The 21,412-nt window shown below is 47.5% G+C and overlaps 1 protein-coding gene across 1 annotated transcript in view; it reads left to right on the plus strand.

The window, feature by feature from the left end:
• CCDC92B (coiled-coil domain containing 92B) overlaps positions 1-21,412 on the plus strand; it is a 983,368-nt gene that overhangs the window by 485,178 nt on the left and 476,778 nt on the right. The window contains exon 2 of the mRNA XM_069615060.1: positions 3,980-4,133. Within this exon, the coding sequence (XP_069471161.1) occupies positions 4,004-4,133 (130 nt within the window). The 5' untranslated portion in view covers positions 3,980-4,003. The remainder of the gene's footprint in view (positions 1-3,979; positions 4,134-21,412) is intronic.

Genomic DNA, 21,412 nt, shown 5'->3' on the forward strand with positions numbered 1-21,412 from the left:
TTCTTAGCAAACTTATTACAGAGCAGGAGAGCTTTCCGTACGATAGGAGTGTACAGATCAGCAATCTCAACAGGTCACCTGCCGATAGAAGGCGTCCCAGCAGGAGAACATCCTGCAGTAGTGAGGCTCATCAGAGGTGCGAGATTCAGAGTTCCTCCAGAGCCCAGGTATAGTACACCATGGGACGTGTCTACAGTATTACACTTGTTATCAGACTGGCCAACAGATAAGTACCTTTCTCTTAAGCAATTATCAGGTAAGCTAGCTATGTTGTTATGCCTAATTTCCTGCAAACGGGTATCAGACGTTAGAGCCCTGGAGATTAACAGACAGTCCTTCGGACAGGAAGGAGTGACTTTCTCTATAGTCAGGAGAACCAAGACAGGGACTACTACGGTCATTACCCATATTTCCCGAGTAATACGAAAAGGTGCGTAGCACGATGCATTAAAGAGTACGAGAATAGGACGGTGGAGTATAGGGCAGTAAGTACTACACAGCTACTAATAGCACGCAGGAAGCCCTATCACGAAGTTGCGACAGCTACCATCGCAAGATGGGTCAAGGAGATCATGCAAGCAGCAGGTGTGAATGTGAGCATGTATGGAGCTCATTCAGTGAGAGGAGGGATGGCTTCAACAGCCGTGAGAGCTGGTGTACCGTTAAGTGAAATCATGCTAGCAGCAGACTGATCAAGTGATCGTACATTTAAAGAGTTTTATTTTAAGCCAGCAGAGAGTTTAGCTGGAACTGTGTTGGGGAAGTTTTGAACAAGCATAATGCTCGCCTCCAGTCTTGTCATAGAATGAAAATTAGCCCTGCTATCTGCGCAGGGAGTATTAATTGTATTAAAGACTAGGAGGCGAGCATTAAATTCCCACCCGTGTATTGTACTGTCTAAAATGTTATTGCATTATGTTAGCGAGTACACTACATAGGCACCACCCTAAAATCTCCTATTGTATTGTTTCATAGGGGAAGACCAGAAGAATAGCTGAAAGCAGAGCTGTAGCAGAGGGCTTCAGGAGGCCGGAGGTTCATCGGCAGTTGAGTTCCAAAGTTCAGGAGAGTCTTCGCATTGTTGGCGAGGATCAGTTATGGAAGATGAGAAGCTGTCAGAGAGAGTAAAAGCAGAGGAGGAGTCCAGGCACAGGAAGTAGGAGGAGTCCAGGCACAGGAAGTGGGTTGTGACTGGTTGAGAGGACATGGACTACAGAGACTCATGGATGTTGTAGTTTTGGAAAAAGGGAAAAGTGTTGATCACTTTTCAAAGTTTTATAGGAGTTTTGTTGAACTGCTGAAGAGTAGAAATAAATGAAGATGAAGCATAATGCTCACCTCCTAGTCTTTAATAGAATTATTACTCCCTGCGCAGATAGCAGGGGTAATCTTCATTAGCATCCAGGAGGTAATGTCCTTACAGCCAGGTGACCTTATCACACAGTATATTGATATGCATCAGAGTCTTGAAGGTAAAATTAGAAAACCCAGAAGCCGTTTTTTAGCCTCACATTTGGTTGCATTCTGTTGCTTTTAGTGTTCCATTCAAGATAAGAAAAAATAACACTACATGTTTTTGCTTATCATTTTTTGATAAATGTTTTATATGTACGGCAGAGTGGTTTATTAGGATTTGTGCAGATTTCAAGCTATCAATATAAAACAGGAACATTTTGCTTGTGCGCAAATTGCTTTTCAAAATACACCAAAAACGTAACATTTAAAAAGCTGAACTAAAATGCTCGACTTGTGCTTATGAAGTAAGCATAGCAAATAATTCTGAACTATAACAAAGTTGCGATACTCTTCCTAACATCATCAGGAACAACCGCTTTCTAAAATGGTGGTGCTCGTCGTGAAGTTATCAGCAAATCATCCTAAAATCATCCAAAAAATTCTGAAACGTTGCTGATGACTTCAAGAGCGTGATGATGTGAGAATGATATCTATTGTAGTTCGATGATCATCGACTGACTCCAGGATGGTCTCTAAACAACCTTTTAAACTGATTCCTAGTTTTCATGTTCACTTCTCCCTCTCTTACTCTTGAATGTTATATGTAATAGCCTTTTTGTCGTTTACTCTTGGATCTTTATGCTATCAGCGCAGCTGTGATACTACTTTCATTGAGGAGTAGAACTGCAAATCCACTCCTCGGTTCTCTTCTTTTTTTTTGTTTTCTTTGAAACATATTTAGTGTCCAGTGCTGTTTCTTCTTAAGCAATAAGCCCTGGGGTGGAGGTCATTATTGGCAGCACTATTGCACAATTTGCAAAAAAACACAATAAAATGTCCACCATGGAAAACGGACAAGGGAACCATTAATTTGCATGGTGGCCAATTTAGGAGGTACTGGAGTGGAGATGCGAACAGCGCAGGTGGCAAAGGACATGTAGCTGCAGCGTGAGAGAAGTCGGGGTGAGTAGAGAGGGGGATGATGTGGGGAGGATGGGTGTTGTGGGGCAGCACGACTAGATTGTGTTTTTGGTGGCCTGGGAGGCAAGATGGAAGCCTCCAGCTATTGGAGGGGCTCGGGAAGGCAGGTGATGTCTATGTGGGAATGCCCTCATTCCGTGCTCTCAGATTGGCTGGTAAGACAGTGACTTAACCTCCTGGATGCTAATAAGTTTTAAAACCACAATTCCATTTTGTTTTTTGTGGCAATTCTAGCTTTCATGGTTCTGTTTTATTGATCAGTGCTCGCTAAGGCAATGTACTTGTTGGAGGCATAACTCTTCTTAATTCTTTTCCACTTATCAGTGGCACTGCAGTGTTTATGGCATGCAATCCTCATAGGAACAATATGGAAGGGACAGTTAAACCATTTTGCGGCATCCCATTCATTCACATAAAAAATGGACTAGATTGCTGCCACAGAGCTAGAATATGGAGCTCCAAGCAGAGCCCGTCTTCCATTTCCATTACAGCCAGCAGGAAGACAGCCACTGAAGGAATCATATAGGGGTGGGGGGTGGGGGGGAGTAAACGGAAGGGACTAGAAGGGAGGGGGGAGCGATCAATCATGTTGCTCGGAATGCGGGCTTGGATTGTGGGATTTAGTTCGCGATCCGAGCAATTTGATTGACTGCTCCCCCCGCCCGGGTGCTAATGAGTGCTCTTAACCTGAGACTAGGAAGCCAAGAAGCTTGCTCAGTACTGTAACACTCTGAATGTGAGTTTCAGTAAAGACTTATGCTATGTCCTATAGCCTTAGACTGTATACTAGTAAGGACATCCTAGTAGTTGGGGACTCTTGCGGGAAGAGGAGTATTTCCCATAGGTAGTTCCTTAAATCACATTTAATTAATCCATCCAGACAACTTTATTACAAATATTTAATATAAAATGTAGTGTACCTCCCCTAGGCCCTTTAAGAGTTTTGCACACCCAACTTGTCCTCCTTAATAAAAGTGATGAAGTAAATTTGATGACTATGTGTGTTCTGTAGATCCTTTTTCACAAGTGCTAAAATGCCAAGGCTTCAAAAAAATGAACACCCATTTCATCTATTAGAATGTTGAAACTGCCGCTTGGCCTTTGACATCTTGAATCTTCCTAAATTAAAGTGAGTGTATGAGCAACATTACTCTTTTAAGTGGTTTATTCATCTACCCCTTCTCCAATGACCGCAAACTGGTTTTATTTTGGATGCCCAGATATCATGTGGGCACGCGGAGTTCCGATGTTTACTGACATTGCATGTGTTAACGGGATTAGAGGTATTTGATGTCCCCCACCTTTTTGTCTATCCAGCAAGGATATTCACAAGTATGTAAAATTAAGCAGTGTCTAACGGTTTATTAGTTCAATGATTGCAGCACTGATTAATGCAATCCTGTTATTTCCTTGAGCAACTTGTGTCCATAATGCTGTCAGTGTCCTTAGATAACTGGTATCAATGACAGAGAGATATTGTGCTCCGTTTGAAGGGCAGTGAGTAAGGCTTTTTCTGAAAACTGGATGTTTATTTTCTTTGCAGGCCTGAGCTCATCAGCAGGTTGTCATGGCGACCACGTCCATGAAGAGGGAGATCCAGAGTGTGCAGCGAAACATTGCCTTCCTCAAGAAGGAACAGTCGGAATTACTGCATGAGCTGCACCTGGAGATTCTCCGACTTCAGAAGCACTGTACAGGTTAGTGTGTCAGAAGAGCATGACCCTGCTCAATGTTATTGAAAATATATTTCACTCACTTCTGACTCCTGGGACTGTTCACATATTTCACCACGATAGTTAGCATTTGTGCATGCGCTTATTCTTTCTTTATTCCTTCCAGAATATCATTTAAAAAGACATTCTAGAGCATGAGTCTTTAACCTTTGGTTCTTCAGATGTTTTGGAATACATCTCCTATCAGCCCTAGCCACCATAGACAAAGGTCAGCTCATCGGAGTGGTTGTGAAAAACACTGAGTGGTTGTACTCTGGTCTAGAGAAATGTTTTACTCCAGGACATCATTGTTTGAAATAAAATGTGACAAGTGCAGAGGTGTGGGCAACAAGCAGACACCGAGTGATGCAAAATTCATGCAATAACCGTATCACACAATTTTAGCTACTCAATGTCTGGTGTGTTCCAAATGAAATCAATGAAAAAATGTATAAATGTACATCTCTATCACAGAATGTAGCTCACTCCTCCCAGCAAAAACCAGGCATTAACGGCCATGTGGCTAGACTACTGTGTCTTCATATAATTATCTGTTCCTAAGTGGTATTATCAACCGGTCATCACTTGTGGGGGCTTTTAGGAAGAATTCTCAGTTCTGTTAATTCCTTTCTACCTTAGAGACCCCCAGCTCTTTTGCTGGATTGTAGGACTTTTTATTTTTAACCTGGAGTGAGCGAGACCTTTTTCTCACGCTCTCGTGTATTTTCTTTGATTTGAACCCTGTGATTCTTTTGGTTTTGGAGTATGACAAACTTCATAGGCATCGTCTTTTTCTATTATGACACACAGCACCCACAGTGTAGTGTCACAGAGAAGTCCTTTGGATTTCTCTAAGGTTTAAATACCTTCTCTTCTCTTGAATGAATTACTGTTTCCAAGAGAAGTAAAGTGAAATTGACTTTACTTACATTTTTCTTTTTGTAGACCCAGTACAAAACACCTTATGTGGAATGCTGTGGGGATACTTAGTGTTGTGTACGTAGTACACCGAAGGCGCATGCGCGGCTTGCTAGCCGGCGCATGCGCAGTTAAGAATAAAGGCGGCGCCCGGCAGTTGGAGCCGGAGCGCCGGAACGAGCAGACGCTTCCGTGTCTGTTCCTGCGCGGCGTTGCTGCGCGCAGGCCACATACACCGGAGGGGCCCTCCTGACACAGCGGCCCCCCCGACCATCACACTGGCGACGAGGACGAGCCACGGCCCACTCCCGTGCCCGGCTACAAGGCTATAGTTAAGTCCGCCGCGTCTCACGCTGACGACGCACCGGCGGCCATTTTTTTTTCTCTTCTTCGATCCGCTCCCCGTCACGCGCGGCGACCGTGGTTGCGGCCCAACAGGGTGCTCGTGCGCCACTCGCCGACGGCGCTAGAAGGAAAAAAAAAAAAGACAAGCAATTTTTGGAACCCCCACAGTCTTGCTGGTGCAAGGCTGTGGCAAACAAGAAGAAAGAAGGGGATTTGGAACCCCCACAGTATTGCTGGTGCAAGGCTGTGGCTAACAAGAAGAAAGAAGGGAATTTCGCTCCCACCACTACCACAAGGCCACATCTACCACCTGTGAGTACCTAGCAGGAAGAAATGGGTGATGGCGCAGACGACGAGGGTGCCGCAGCCCCAGTTCCCCGCAGAGCCCGCAGCTCCCTAGCCCCCATGCCAGAGTTTGATGCCACTGGGCCCCCTTCCAAGCTAGGACCGAAGTGGCTGCTGTGGGTCAAAAGACTGGACATGTTCTTCAGGGCAGCAGGGGTTGACGACGATGATGAAAAGATTGCGACCATGATCTATTCAGCAGGCGCAGAAGTCCACAAGATCTATGACTCCCTGACCATCCCCGTGGTCAATTATGACGCCGTCAAGCAGGCACTCAAAGACCACTTCTTACCCATGGCCAATGTGGATTTTGATAGATTCGTCATGGGCGCTGAGAAACAGTTAGACGATGAACCCCTAGACAAATTCTGCGTCCGCCTGAGACACCTGGCGTCCTCTTGCAGATGGGCCGACGAAGAGGAGATGGTCCGCAACCAACTGCTGCAGGGGTGCAGCTCCGGTAAACTCCGGAGGCAGGTGTTCAGGGAGCCTGGCCTAACCCTCCAGCAGATTCTAGACCTGGGCAGAGCACACGAACTAGCAGAGGCCAGAGGCGCGAAAATGGACGCTGCCTCGCGACCAGGACACAACGAAGACGCATTTGCAGTAGGGCGGTCGTCTGCGAATAGGCCAAGATGGGCGCCGAGAAAGCCTGACACCGCGTCCGCTCCAAGCACCGCCCCATCGTGCTCGAACTGTGGGTATGACCTCCCCCACAGCGGTGACTGCCCGGCCAGGTCAAGAACATGCGCCCGATGCGGCGTACCAGGCCACTTTGCCAGGACGTGCCGTGCAGCTGCCCCTGTCACAACAACGAGAGGACCAGAGAGAGCGGAGCGAAGCAGTTCCCGCAGAGTGAGAGGCATCTCCTCCATTGACCAAGGCCTGCAAGACCTGGATCTCGCAGAAGAAGAAGAGGAGGAAGAGGAAGAAGTCTTCTTCATCTCCAGCATCGCGAGATGTCCCAGCACGAAACGCCAGCCCAAGTGCACCGTCGACATCAAGGGCATTCCCACCCCCATCCTCATTGACACCGGGGCCTCAGTCTGCGTGCTAGCCACCAAACACTACGTAGCCCTGCCAGGCCCACCAGAACTGTCGACGTCGACAGCGAGGATATATGCATTCGGTGGCGACACCCCCTTACCCATCCAAGGTGCATTTATCGCCCCAGTATCGCATGGACAGAACTCCATCAAGGCAAGATTCTTCGTCACCGACGTCAGCCCCCATTCGCTGCTGAGCTGCGCTGCGTCAGAAGCGCTTGACATCGTGCATTTCACATTTGGGGTATACCATGCAGATCTAAAAGGCATGTTACACAAGTTCGCGAGCCTCTTCAAGGGCATCGGCAAACTGAACGCTGACCCCATTCGATTGCACATCGACAAGTCCGTAAGGCCGACGGCCCTCAAACACCGCCGAATTCCGTTTCACCTGAGAGCACAAGTAGAGGCGGAATTGCAGCAGCTAATGGACCGAGACATCATCGAACGGGTAGAAGGGCCCACCCCGTGGGTTTCACCCATCGTAGTGGCCCCGAAGCCGAAGCAACCAGGGGCTGTGCGCATCTGCGTGGACATGAGGCTACCTAATGCGGCCATCAAAAGAGAACGCCACCTCACGCCCACCCTGGACGACATCGTCGGTGAACTCCAAGGCGCCAAAGTCTTCTCCAAACTAGACCTCAGATCAGGCTACCATCAACTGGAACTGCACCCCGAGTCGAGGTACATCACCACGTTCACGACGCACGAAGGGTTGTACCAATACAAGAGACTCAACTTCGGGATCTCATCCGCGGCTGAGGTCTTCCAGAACGCAATAAGAGGAGCGTTGTCCGGCTTGAGGGGTGTCATTAACATGTCCGAGGACATTCTGGTCTTCGCCAGGTCAGAGAGCGAACACCTTAAAAGACTAGAACGCACGTTTGAGAGACTCCAGGCGGTGGGTCTTACACTTCACCAAGAAAAATGCGAATTCCTGAAAGATCGGCTGGAATTCTTTGGGTTCACCTTCCATGCGAACAGCATTTCACCTGATCCCGGCAAAGTAAAAGACATAAGAGATGCGCCTCCGCCCACATCCCCTGCAGAAGTTCGGAGCTTCCTGGGGATGGTCAATTACTGTGGCAGATTCATCAAAGACTTGGCCTCCCTATCAGAACCATTGAGAGCACTCACCAGGAATGACGTACCGTGGCAATGGACAGCGGCAGAACAAAGATAATTCAACGCCATCAAAGAGGCCCTGTCAGAGCAGGAGACGATGGCCTACTTCCACCCCAGCCGGGAATCAGAGATCGTCGTTGACGCCAGCCCCGTAGGACTAGGGGCAGTCCTCATGCAGGCCGACGAACTGGGAGCAATGAGACCCATTGCCTACGCTAGCAAGGCCCTCACTGACACGGAAAGGCGCTACTCGCAAATCGAGAGAGAGGCCCTTGCCATCCTATGGGGATGCAAACACTTCAGGATATACATCCTCGGCAAACCCGTCGTCGTGGTCACCGACCATAAACCCCTGATTCCCATTCTGTCAGGCACCTCTTCAAAGCCACCTCCCCGGATCGAAAGGTGGATGCTATCGCTCATCGAATACAGCGTCAAGCTGGTGTACCGCCCAGGCACCCACAACCCCGCAGACTACCTGTCCCGCCACCCCGGCACGAGGGACGCCCAGAATCCAGTCGAGTTGTCCGACGCGGGGGACGCTGTGCATCTCGTCGTCGAATCAGCCCTGCCTGTGGCCCTGTCGAGGGAGAACATTGCGGATGACTCAAATTCTGACGAGGCATTCCTGCGAGTGAAAAGGGCGGTTGCGACAGGGGAATGGCGTGACGTCCTCCTGAACAACGCCAGAAGACACCCAGAGACGCAGAGAGACCTGCAACTGTTGTGGAAGGCTCGACACGAGCTCTCAGTGTCCACGGACGGCCTACTACTGCGGGGAGACCAGATCGTGATCCCCAGATCCCTGGTCACAAGAGTCCTCCAGCTAGCCCACACGGGCCATCAAGGCATGGCCAAGATGAAGGCGCGCCTGAGGCTGAAAGTCTGGTTCCCCGACCTAGAACACCGAGTGACCGAGTTCGTAAAGGCATGCATACCTTGCCAAGCTGCGAGTCCGGCAGAAAGGAGCCCACCCATCCAAGCCATGCCACGGAGCGACGTGCCGTGGGGTACCGTCCACGCAGACTTCGGTTCGACCGGCAGAGGCCTACACTTCATAGTGGTGACAGACCAGTGGTCAAGGTACCCCGAGGTGGAGCTCGTAGAATCCACCGCCAGCGATCACACCATCCTGGCCATGGACAAAATTTTCGCCACCCACGGCTTCCCGCTCGAGATCTGCTCTGACAACGGCGCTCCTTTCCAAGGGCAGCGTTTTGCCAGATACTGCGCTGAACGTGGCATCAAACACCGTAAAGTGACCCCACTGTGGCCAAGAGCCAATGGAGAGGTTGAACGGTTCATGCGGACACTTAATAAAATTTTTCGCATCTCCGTCAATGGAGGGGAAGACCTGTGCCATAATCTGATCGAATTCCTCCGTGAGTACAGGTCCACCCCACATCAGTCCACCGGAATCGCGCCCGCCGAAGCCCTATTCAAGCGCATACCAAGAGGGCTGATACCGGAAGCAGGTGAGCGACGTCCGGGGGTGATTGATGACACACAAGTGGCAGCGGACAGGGCAGCGAGGAACGAAAAGGAGACAATGAGGCGGAGGCTGCCGGAAAAAGAGATAGCGGTAGGAGACACCGTCCTGGTCCGAAACAGGAAGCCAGAGGGGAAACTCTCAATGACATATGAGACACACCCGATGGGTGTCACCCACGTCAAGGGATCCATGGTCACAGCGGCGAACGCGCGTGGGACCGTGACCAGAAACGCGTCCTTCTTCAAACGCATAGGACCAGCAACCTCTGGAGAGGAACCGGACCCTGGCCAAAGGCAAGCGGCAGATGCGCCACCGGAGGACGTTGACACGCCCGGAGACCCTGCGGAACCAGAGAATGTCGAAATGGGACCGCCCAGGTACCCCCGCAGAGAGGGGCGCCGCCCTCCACAAAGGTTCCAAGACTTTATCATGGACTCAGCGACCTGAGCAACAAAAGTCTGTTAAGTATATAATGTTTGTGCCACGTTGGCCCCATGTTTAATGTTTTGGCGTTTGAGGGGGAAAAGGAGGGATGTTGTGTACGTAGTACACCGAAGGCGCATGCGCGGCTTGCTAGCCGGCGCATGCGCAGTTAAGAATAAAGGCGGCGCCCGGCAGTTGGAGCCGGAGCGCCGGAACGAGCAGACGCTTCCGTGTCTGTTCCTGCGCGGCGTTGCTGCGCGCAGGCCACATACACCGGAGGGGCCCTCCTGACACAGCGGCCCCCCCGACCATCACACTTAGTAGCCTCTTTTGTCTACTTTTGCATGTAAAATGTTTTTGTTACCCTCACTAAAATTAATGGCTGGTGGCAGTGGTTTATTTTTCATACCATTGTGCATTTTTACTGCAGGCTGAATCCTCAGCTGCAGTATTGCACCCATAGGTGCCAATTTTGTCAAAATGGCCCAGTCTTCTTTTTTCACCATTTCTTGTTTGTGAGGTCCTTCTTGAGATTTACTCTGTGCGCCAATCCAGGTTTGGTCCCTTTGTTAATTTTGTCTTTGGCAGGATTCACGGGTGAAGTCTGCCTCTGGCTGCAGCATGCCTGGCAGGGCAGGAAGCAAGGGAGGTTACAGAAACTCCCTGTGCTTAGTCTCTTTGGTTACAGGAATGCACCCAAAGGTGATTAGCCAGCTGGCTGTCCTTAGAGGAGAATCACCCTGCAGTGTGAGTGACAGCTAGGCTGAGAATGAACGGGAGAGAACTGCATAAAAGGCGAGGTATTTTGCAAGGAAGGTAGAGTCGATCATTGGATGAAAGAACAGAAGAAAGAAAATGGAAGAGAAGCTTGCTGCCCGTCCTGGACCGTTGGTTTTCCGGGTGAAGCCCTGCTGCAGCGCTGAAGCTCCAATTTCGAAATCAACTAGAGAAGCCCCGGAAAGGACAACTTCTTTCCTTGGGTTGTCTGACCAACCGACCCCAAGACGAACTTGACTGGAACCCCTCTCCCTGATGGCTGTACTTCCTTGCTGCTTCTGGAACCGAGAACAACGGCACAGGAACACCAGGATCGAGTGCATCGGTTTTAAGCCGGACCCGAGCTTCAGGAAGATCGTAAGGACTCCCACGAAGCAGGACGACCCAAGCCTGAGCCACCTCAACAGAGTGCTGGACCCCAGAAGCAAGGAGGGTCCACATGGTGTCCAAGAACCGCACTGTTGCTATTTGCGAGTAGCTGAAACCGTGAAGTGCTACTGATCTGGAGTGTGCCCATTGCTGCTGCCGACCTTCAAACCGTAGTGCAGGAGTCCCCAGACGTCCTCCCTCTTGTCCCCACGACTGAGTTGTTTGCATATTTGCCCCTCACAAGCCTCCAAGCTTGTGGCCGGACAGTGATTCTTTTTACAACAAAACTCTTTAACATTGTGCAAGACTTTTGTGCCATCCTCAATAAGTGCCTCAGCTCCCCAAGACATTGCTCAGTTGACATTGGCTGTCCTAGCTCCCTGCAGACTCTTCTTACCCTCTGACTTTGTGTTTATCTGTCCCTCAAAAAGTCATACATAAGGAACTTGTATAGCTGGGAAAGGGTTAACCTATATTTCATTGGGGGATTGAAAAGTGCTTACCAGTTTGAGAAACTTGTTCCTTCCCTAACCTTTTCCTTTTTCCACCAACCTCAGTATTACATTTAAGTGTAAAAGAGATACATCAGTGTCCTAGCAATTGAAGTCACCTCTGGGTGTAGAAAGTGAGCGTGAAATCCCAAACGGGTATCTCCTTACTTAAATGAACTGAAGGATTGTATTTTTTAAGTATATTTTATTGTTGCACATTGCCCCTTCTGAAGAGGGCTTATTGTAAAACTGACAGTTAAATTAATAAATAATCATTTTATTCAAGAAACCTTGAGTATAAGTGTTATTTGAATACTTGTCACTGTGAATCTCTTTGTTGAACCCCTACAGCTTACATTGCCCCCACTTGAGAAAAGCCTCAATGCTCAGTCACTCTACCAACTTGTGTAGTACAGGCTTATACAAAAGGTTGGTTTACCTATTGCCAAGAAGACAAGAATGGTGTAGTACAGGGTTACTACATACAATCTTGCCTAACACTGGTGGCAGGTGGTGAGGATATTGTGTAGAGTTGTTACATTGAGTATTTATGCTTTGCTTGTGTTCACCTAAACCTCCACAAGGCTAAGTTCCATCAGATAAAGCAATTGTAACATGCCAAATATGCATAACTTCCGTCAGGAAGCCCTGATCATTTTAACAGTAGATCAACTGAAAGAAATGTGTAAAGTCAGGAATCTTACTGTGAAAGGAAAGAAAAATGAGTTTATTGCAAAGTTGTTGAATCACCAGAGTTTGGGTAGTAGGCCTGTAAGACCTACTACCCCAAGAAATGTGGAAAATGATGAGGATGATAGTTCAAAATCTAACTCTCATGTACAAGGGGAGTCGGAGGAGGTAGAGGAGATCCGGGTTGGGAGCCTCTTTGCCACAGCCTGCCTTTTTATCTCAAACCATGTCCACTGGGACCCCACAAGGTCCAACACTGAGCCCAGAATATGTTTCTCTTGAGACAATGAGATTAGAATTGAAATTGAAAAGGTTGAAAGCTCAAACTGAAGCCAAACATCAGGACATCAGACTCAGAGTAATGGAAATGCAGCATGCACTTGATATGAAAAGATTGTCTCTTGAATCTGCTTCCCTCCCAGGGTCATCTAGGTCTTCCAGTCCCAAGAGGCCTCGCCTGCCCAAAGAAGCAGTGAGTATGTATGATGTGAAACTTGATATTTTAGATTGGTTGGGTGCTTTAGAATACAATCATGGGATTTAGCATCTCAAAGGGAATGATTTAATTCCCAGGATTTTGTCTAGGCTCCCCAGAATGTAACTGGTGCTGTAATGGGGTTGGGTGAACTTGAGAGACAAGAGTATGAAAAAGTTGGCCTTAATAGCCAGATATGGGAAAACTCCTTCCCAGTACCTTAATAGTTTTAAGACCCTCAAAAAGACTGATGGTACCCCTTGGGCTGCCTGGGTATGTGAATGTTTCAAAAACCTAGATGGTTGGGTTAAGGTTTACTGAGTGAATACCCTTGAAGGAATGAGAAATATGTTTGTGTTAGAATCTATTTTTGATGCCTGCTCTCCTGAGCTGAGACAAGACTTGGCTGACTCAAAAGAGATTGATCCCAAAATGTTAGCAAAGGCTGCTGACTTGTGGGTTGCCAACAGGGCCACTCACAAGGACTCTGGGGCCACTCACAAAAAGGATGAGGGGAAGCAGCACAAGAAAGAGGGAAAATGGAATTCTAATTCCAACCATCCAAAAGAGGACCACAAACATAAGAAGAGTGAGCCACATGGGAAACCAGGTCAGTCTAGTGCACCCTCTGGTGCAAAACCAGCGGGAGGTCAGCAGAAGCCCCGATTCCAAAGAACATTTGGTAAATGTTATGCTCTTGGGTCAACTGACCATATGAAAGGTTATCACAGATGTAAGGGTAAACCTTCAGAGCTCCACACTGCCACCTTAGCCTTCATCCCTGAGGGAGAAGTTCATATGGCAAGTGGTAACTTTCAACTATTGACCGGAGACCCCACTGGAGTCTCAGCCAGTGTTTCTTTACTGTCCCTGGGTCTGTGGGAACAGCAGAATGTGAATGTGTACAACTCCATTCCAGACAACACAAAAGAATATTACAAGTACACAGACAACACAAAATAATACTACAAGGACAGTGTACTTGTAAATGTTCAGGAGACCCCTGCCATTAGAGACACTGGGCAAGTATTATAGGGGTTGATGAAAGTTGTTTCAAACCGTAGGATGTTTCTAAGACACCCAAAGGTCCCACTAAACTTGCAGGAGGCCCACTCCAAATGATTCCAATACTGCCAGCTCTCACCCAGTGCAATAATATGACTGTTAGAATATCTATCAGTGTACAAAATGAGGTGCCTGGGAGAGTCCTGTTGTGGAATGACTTAAAGGTTCTTGGAGTTGTATCCAGCACCCCCAAGCCTCCCAGTAAAAGGAAGCAGGATCAAACAAGATTGGCCAGAGAGGCAACTTTGGATGACTCTCAATGTGAGGCTACAGAGGTGCCTATAACCCCCAGTCCTCAGAAAGGACACCCTTCTGATTCCAGGCTAAAGAAAGACCGAGGGGAAACCCAAGGTCTCAGGAAAGAAGAAAGGTATCACACCTTTTCAAAGGACAAGGACATCCCCAAAAGGACAGTCCAAGGGAACCCCAGTGACCCCTCCACCAGCTGAGACGGAGTGGGAGTACCAACAAGAAAGTGGTGAAGCAGCTACTGGTGAAACAGAGCTGGAAGAAGTCCTTCCTTATGTTGGAGAACTGAATCCTAAAGGCCATCCTGAGCTGCAGACTTTACTTGCAGAAGGTGGACCCTCTAGGGCAGACTTCAGCAGAGGTCAAAGAGAGTGTCCTACTCTTGAAGGACTTCGCCAACAGGCAGCTTCCCAGCTGGAAGAGCAAGAGTCAGGGAAGCATATGCTGTACTGGGAGGATGGCCTCCTCTACAGTGAGCCTATTGAGTCTACCCCAGGAGACCACAGAATACTTGTAGTACCCCAGGTGGTGAGACCCCAGTTTCTACAGTTAGCCCATGAGATCCCTTTGGCTGGTCACTTGAGCTTCAAGAAGACCAAAGAGAGGATATCTCTGTATTTCTACTGGCCTAAAATGGGGTCTGATGTCGATACATTCTGTAGAAACTGTCACACTTGTCAGACTTCTGGCAAGAGTGGAGCCAAGAATGTGGCACCCATGGTACCTCTCCCAGTGGTGGGAGTTCCTTTTGAGAGGGTAGGGATCAACATTGTTGGTCCCCTTGACCCTCCCACATCTTCAGGCAACCGATTGATATTGGTTGTGGTAGACCATGCTACCGGGTATCCTGAAGCCATACCTTTGAGGACTGTTACTGATCAGGCAGTCGCTGTTAGGAAAGATTTCATATTGTATGTAATTTTCCCTCCATGTGGCAACCCCCAAACTTTTTGCTGTTGTTTTACACCCTGATCTAGACTTTGCCAGAGAAGCGCAGCCTTCGGCCGCACTCCTCTGGGCTTTCGTTCAATTCTTATGGGGAAACTGACATGCTCTTAAAACAGTCAGTACTGGGAGACTGTGTTTCCTTTAGTCCTTTTCTCATGTTGCAGCTTTTGTGCAACATAACACAAGAGGGCACTGTAACCCAAGTTACCGCACTCTTGGGTCTCTAGTCATTCCAAAGGCCCTAGAAACCTCTCGCTGGAATTATTATGAACGGTGCAAGTGTGCCACAGACAGGACTGGTGGCAGCTATCGTTTCTTTTGTGTTTTGAACCCTTTTTTGCCATGTTATCCGCGCTTACCGCGTTTGGCACGAGTAAGTGGCCTGGCTCCAAAATGGCCATGCCACAAGGTTCTTTGTCCTGTCTGCTGACCGTCTTGCCCCTTCACCTTCCCCCAGGTCGAGCCGACCCGGGGCAGTCCTTATTTGGTCATGCACTTTCCCGCGAAACACAACGCTTTCGCGGGCTTCTGCATGCCTTGTGTGTGCCTCCAGGATGTGGGCTGGGAGGTCTGGTCCCAATACACAACTTGGGTGCCAGAGAGTCTGGAGTGTCCTGAATGCCTGGGACCACCGTGGTCCGTGATAGGTCCACGTATGGTGTGCTTGTGAGCAGATCTCCTATTGGGTCTTCTCCGTTTTGGCGCGAAGGGAACTTTGGATAACAGGAGGCTGAAAACACCACTACCATGTCGATCTCCTGAGTTCACACCGAACAAGTGATAAGGAGCCAAGTATACTGCAACAAGAAGCTGAGTCGTGGAACCGCTGGTGACCCGCTGAAGGTTTGGCACCCTGAGCCGCTGTCGTCCTGTGAGACTCCTCTGCATCTGATCGTCCTAGAAGGTCTGCGAAGGCGCTTCAACCCATTGGAATAGTGGGATCAACTATTCCCGGCACCTTCATCAAACCCTGCAAGTAAGCCTCTTCGGAAGTGTCCCTGGGCCAACCAGTGGGATCACCAGCTTACGCAGGACGCTTTGCTCTGTCACCGCCGCTGTTTCGGGGAAGCCCTCGAAACTTGGTCTAGTGCTTGCTCTGTGTCCACAGCACCCTCACACCGAATTTCGTACACTTGGCATTCCCAGGTCTGAAGTGAGACCAGTGCGCCCGGACCAGCGTAAACGCGGTTGCTATGTTGCCCTGCTGTGGTAGAAATCTGTGCACGTCCTCTGCATTTGGGACACCCTCGACCCTGCATCCTGCTACGCAGAATCTACACGGTGTCGAGACGTCCTGGTCATTGCAGCTGAACCTGCTAGCAACGTGAACTGAACTGGAGAAGTCTGGGTCTGCCTGCGTCGGGGACCGGTGAGCAGTCCATAACCCAACCGGTGGCCCCTCGCGCAGGAGCCTGTTTCTTTTCTACCGCTCTTGCGAAATAGCGACTCTATCCCCGCACTCTCACCCTGCCTCTGCCCACAAGTGGAGGCCTTGCTTGAGTAGTGGGGACTAGTTCTGCATCGCTTCATTCACCTTCCTGAACTGCCTGATATCCTTGAAGAGGCCCTCTTTTGTCCATTGGCACCAGCGCTTACAGGTACTTTTGAGCACAAGGCTCCTCTCTTCGTAGGGCTCGGACTTCCTCCTAGTTAGGTGTATTTCGGATGTCGAACTGGGTCTAATGATTACTTGCACTGCCTGTTTTCCTCCCCATCTAGGTGGTCTACATATTACGTGCTCCTAACTCCTTAGACCCCTCGTTCTTTTATATATATTGTATTGATTGTGATGTATTGGTTTACTTTAGTATTATTGTGGCGGAGTGTGGAGTAGAGTGTGGAGTCTGCAGGAGTCTGTCTACTGTTTTTTTTGCCTGGAAGGAGGAGCCCAGAACCCAGAGAACAGGATATTACCACCACCTGGCCGCAAAGCAGGCCGCGGAGTGTGGAGTAGAGTGTGGAGTCTGCAGGAGTCAGGAGTCTGTTTACTGTTTTTTTTGTCTGGAAGGAGGAGCCCAGAACCCAGAGAACAGGATATTACCACCACCTGGCCATGAGGCGGGCCGCAGAGTGTGGAGTAGAGTGTGGAGTAGAGTGTGGAGTAGAGTGTGGAGTCTGCAGGATTCCGCGGGAATAGCAGAACAGCGGTGAGCAGACACCTACAAGACACCCACAAAGGTAAGGAAACCTTCCTCGCCTGCTAGACTGTTAAACTGTTAACCCCCTTTACCACCGCTTGGTCTTGGCACAAGACTAAAACTCCTGCAATTGACTGATATTAGGCGGAACAGGTGCAACTGACTAATATTTGATACCTAAGCTATCAGCAACCATTAGCAAATTGCGAACAGCCAGAGTGATACCCTAGTGTGGGGGAATTGTGGGACTAGTCCTTTGACACCCTCACAAAAACCGAAAAACGTATAACAAGCAAAGCGAACCTAACGGAAAAGCATAGCGTGGGGGGGACTGCAGGACATGTCCTTTGACCCCCACGCTGAATGCAAGTCTTTTTCCACGGTTATACCGTAAGAGAATAAAACATCCACCTAATGCCGGATGTAAACATTGGGAAACAAACAAATATTGTGACAACCCAACGCTAAATGATAGTGTGCGCCTCTTAACCAGTCAGACATCTATAGAGAAATTAATAACCTTTATCCGACTTCATCCCCCTGCGCCCCCTTCCTTAACCCAGACCCATAGTTACCTGTGGGTATCTGGAGTCCGAGGCTGGTGCTTGGGGTTCCGCTGGCAAGTGAGCAGCCTCCGCGCAGAGGGCTAGCAACTGCCGGGACTCAGTGCGGACGCCGGTAAGGCAGCGTTTCGAGTCGGAAGAACTCGAGGCGTGACCAGCTGCACTTTTGGTTTCTGTGCAAGACGCGCAGATGGAAGAAGAATCACACGGAGAAGAGTTGAATATGGAGGAGCTGCCATCACACCACACGAGGCTCAGAAAAAAAAATGTCAGAGAAGCTGCCCAATGCCTCAAAGGAAAACAACAAGAGAGCAGCAGAACACGAACGCCTTGCCATGGGAAAAGAATCAAAAGACCTCCCTCTTAAAGTGACAGAACCAATTTTTAACATCCACGGAAGCACCAAGGAAATGAAACAACCACTGACACAGAATACAAGTGTGGCTGAAAGAAAAGTCTAAAAAAATACCAAAACACAAAATCTTACAAGTGGTGCCATCGCCAACAGATTCCTGCGCGCTCAGGATAAAGAGGAAAATGCCGGTAATATTTGAGGTGGGAGCTGAAAAATTTCCACAAGTACAAGGGAGAAAAGACCTGCAGAGCAAGAGCGAACACATTCAAACCAGCGATAGAGAACCAGAAGTAGAAACAACCATAAAGGAAATCACCAGGCTGCCCATCCAGGCAACGAGAATGGTGCAGCGGGTGGAGAACCACTATCCCAGAAGGAGAAAGCAATTCAAGCAAAGGAAAAATCGAACCAATATTATCAGAGAGCAACAAAATCTGAACACCATTGGAAAGAGACAGCCCCACTTAGCCCTCGCTGCTTGGAACGACTCTCATTGGACCTATCAGAAATTGAAGCCCTAATGCAATTACAACAAACAAATAAAAAAAATAAAAAACCAGCCTATGATCTGGGACAGAGAACAGAAAACAGTGCTAGAGACTTAAGGAACCCACTTACCAGTGAGCCTGAGGTCATAACAGCAAAAAAGAACTTCATGTCAAATGAAGGTATCCACGATAAGAGAAAGACGATCAAGAAGGAAGAGTATACCTGTCCCTGTACTATAAACCCAAGCCAACAGCAGGAATCCGTAGCCATCACAATGGTAGACCTGCAAAATATGTTAATTGCAGTAACCACACAAACAATGACGCCATATATAAGACTACACGAAGTAAACATAGAAACAACGAAAGAACATGAAAAGATTCTAAACTCCATATACGATAAACAAAGGAGTCTGGAACAACTTATATACAAGATACAAGAAAGGCTGAGTGTAGAAGCCGAAAAGAGTTACATCTGCGAGAAATAGAAAGGCAAGACCGAATGGATAAAGCTGCACTCACAGAAGCTCTAATCACGATTACCAAGACTTCGCTAACAAGTAATAACCACAGAGAACAGACCCAAAAGAAGAACGAATTAGATGAGGAATTTATGAAAGGACAGAAAGCAAAAATAAGAGACTAACAACCAAGGCAAAGAAAATAAATTCCAACAAGAAGATACGAGCCCTGAAGCGAATATACTTTTGATTGATTTAACATCAGATACAATAAGAAATAAACCAAATGAAAAATATTCAAACCAGAAAGGAGAGTCAACAGAAACAAAGAGGGATCAGAACAAGAAACAAAGCAAAGGGGACCAGAACTATAGTATATTCGAACAACAAACACAGAATACTCCAGATAAAGTAAGAATGGAAAGCAACAAAAAACAAATAAAAAAACAACAGAGAGGCTCGAGAGCTTTCCTCCGAAACTTGGTACAAAGTGACAAGGAAATTTCCAGAAAATTAAAACAGACAGAAATAAAGATGCCAATAAGATAGAAAGCTACTGGAAACATGATCGAAAAAAAAGAGCAGTTGAAGAACCTACACAAGGACAAGGAAAAAAGGCAGAAAATGCAACAATTTAGAACTTAGAAACAGAAGAAATAGAACAGAGAAACATCGAATTGTTGATGAGCCTATCTACTTACTCGACACAAGACATTGAAAATAATGAGAATGAAAACTCAATGAGAACGACGCTATCTGAGCAACAGACATGACTTCAATGATAATAGTACACTGTTACGAAGAAACAAACACAGGAACACAGATATCCATAGAGTTAACCTGTGAGGAAATATCAGACGATGAACTACCCTCTGGAAACAACAATTCCATCTCAACAAGTAGAGAGAGAGCAGACCACGGAAACCAATCAACAGAGACCAGTTACATTAGCTGCGAGGAAATATCGGACAATGAACTGCCCTCCGGAAACTACAATATTTCGACAGCAAGTAGAGGGAGAGCAGACCACGAGAACCAATCAGCAGAGGCCAGTTGCATTAGCTCAGAAGGATATGATCAAAATGGGAAAACGACCCCAAGGTGGAAAGCATGCAACTGGAACAACCGAAATTTATCGGCCCCCCCATTGGAAACCTAAAACCATCCGTTTAAGTAAAGAGTACAAAATTATCATGATTAGAACAAACACACTACGCCTCCTACAAGCAATACCGAAACTGAGGAAACTGAACTCTAAAGATCTTAAATTAATTGAATTCACCAACGACAAAAGACTGGATAAAATATGGATATATTGTTACACAACAGAATTGATGAGACAAATAACAGCTTGCGCCAAAGAGATTAAGTCATTGGGGTTTACTATTACAGAGGAGGACTCCCAAGATAACAGAACTACTGATGCCAATTATATACCCTGGCAAGATAATAACAGAAAGCTTTTAAACATCAGGCATGGCACAGATTTGACGTACACAGAGTATGAAGAAAGGATGACATACAGAGAAGAAAAGAAAGAAACTGCTCAATACATAAATACAAAATATCATCACCAGTCAGTGAAAGAAACAGCAGGATGGAATCAGGAGTCCTCACCCTTTTGGAGAGACATCAACCCCGAAACAGAACAGAGAGGACTATACAGACAGGAGATCCCATAACAACAAATACCAAACAAGGAAAAACAGTTATAATATGTTCATGGAACACAAGAGGCCATCAACACTTATTCCAAACGGATCAACCAGAATTGAATGAAGCAACTATCATATGTCTACAAGAGACATGGCTGACTGATCCCCCAATATGCGAAGGCTACCTCACATACACAAATCCGGCTATTGCTAACAGAACGGGCCGACCATCAGCTGGACTCATCACGCTAATCAAACAAGATTTGTATGCAGAAGTTATTGAATGCATAACATAAGTGGCTGGGGCCAAAATATGATATTGAAAATTGAAACAATGAATCAGCTAATGCGTACCCCAATCCCACCGAGCACCTCAGATATGTATCCAAGTATCAGAAACGTCTATTGGAACCCCAGAAAAACTAAAGAGGGACAGTGATAGATTCAATAATGTCACTGATAGATAGCACTGCCCCGAAATATGAAGGCATAGAATTTGTCATATGTGGTGACCTTAACATCCATTTATTCGATGACGAAGGGGAAATTATGGAAGAACATGCTCTCGAACAAAGAGCATGGAGATGGGCCACAGAACTACACAATAGGAATTTTGAACGCTAGGATGCAGTTAATAAAGAAACAAATATACCAGATCCTACATGGTCGCGAGGGGAAACTAAATCAATTATTGACTACATCTACCCCACTAAAGGAATACCCCAATCTCAAACTAAAGCGGCGAATATATATATAGCAAACATAATGACCACTACATCCTCAAGCGCACGTGGGAAAGGAACACCACTGAGCACCCAAGAATAAACATCCACCAACTTACAGTGA

Source organism: Ambystoma mexicanum, chromosome 9 (genome assembly GCF_040938575.1).
Source record: "Ambystoma mexicanum isolate Mex_15411 chromosome 9, UKY_AmexF1_1, whole genome shotgun sequence".
NCBI lineage: Eukaryota > Metazoa > Chordata > Amphibia > Caudata > Ambystomatidae > Ambystoma > Ambystoma mexicanum.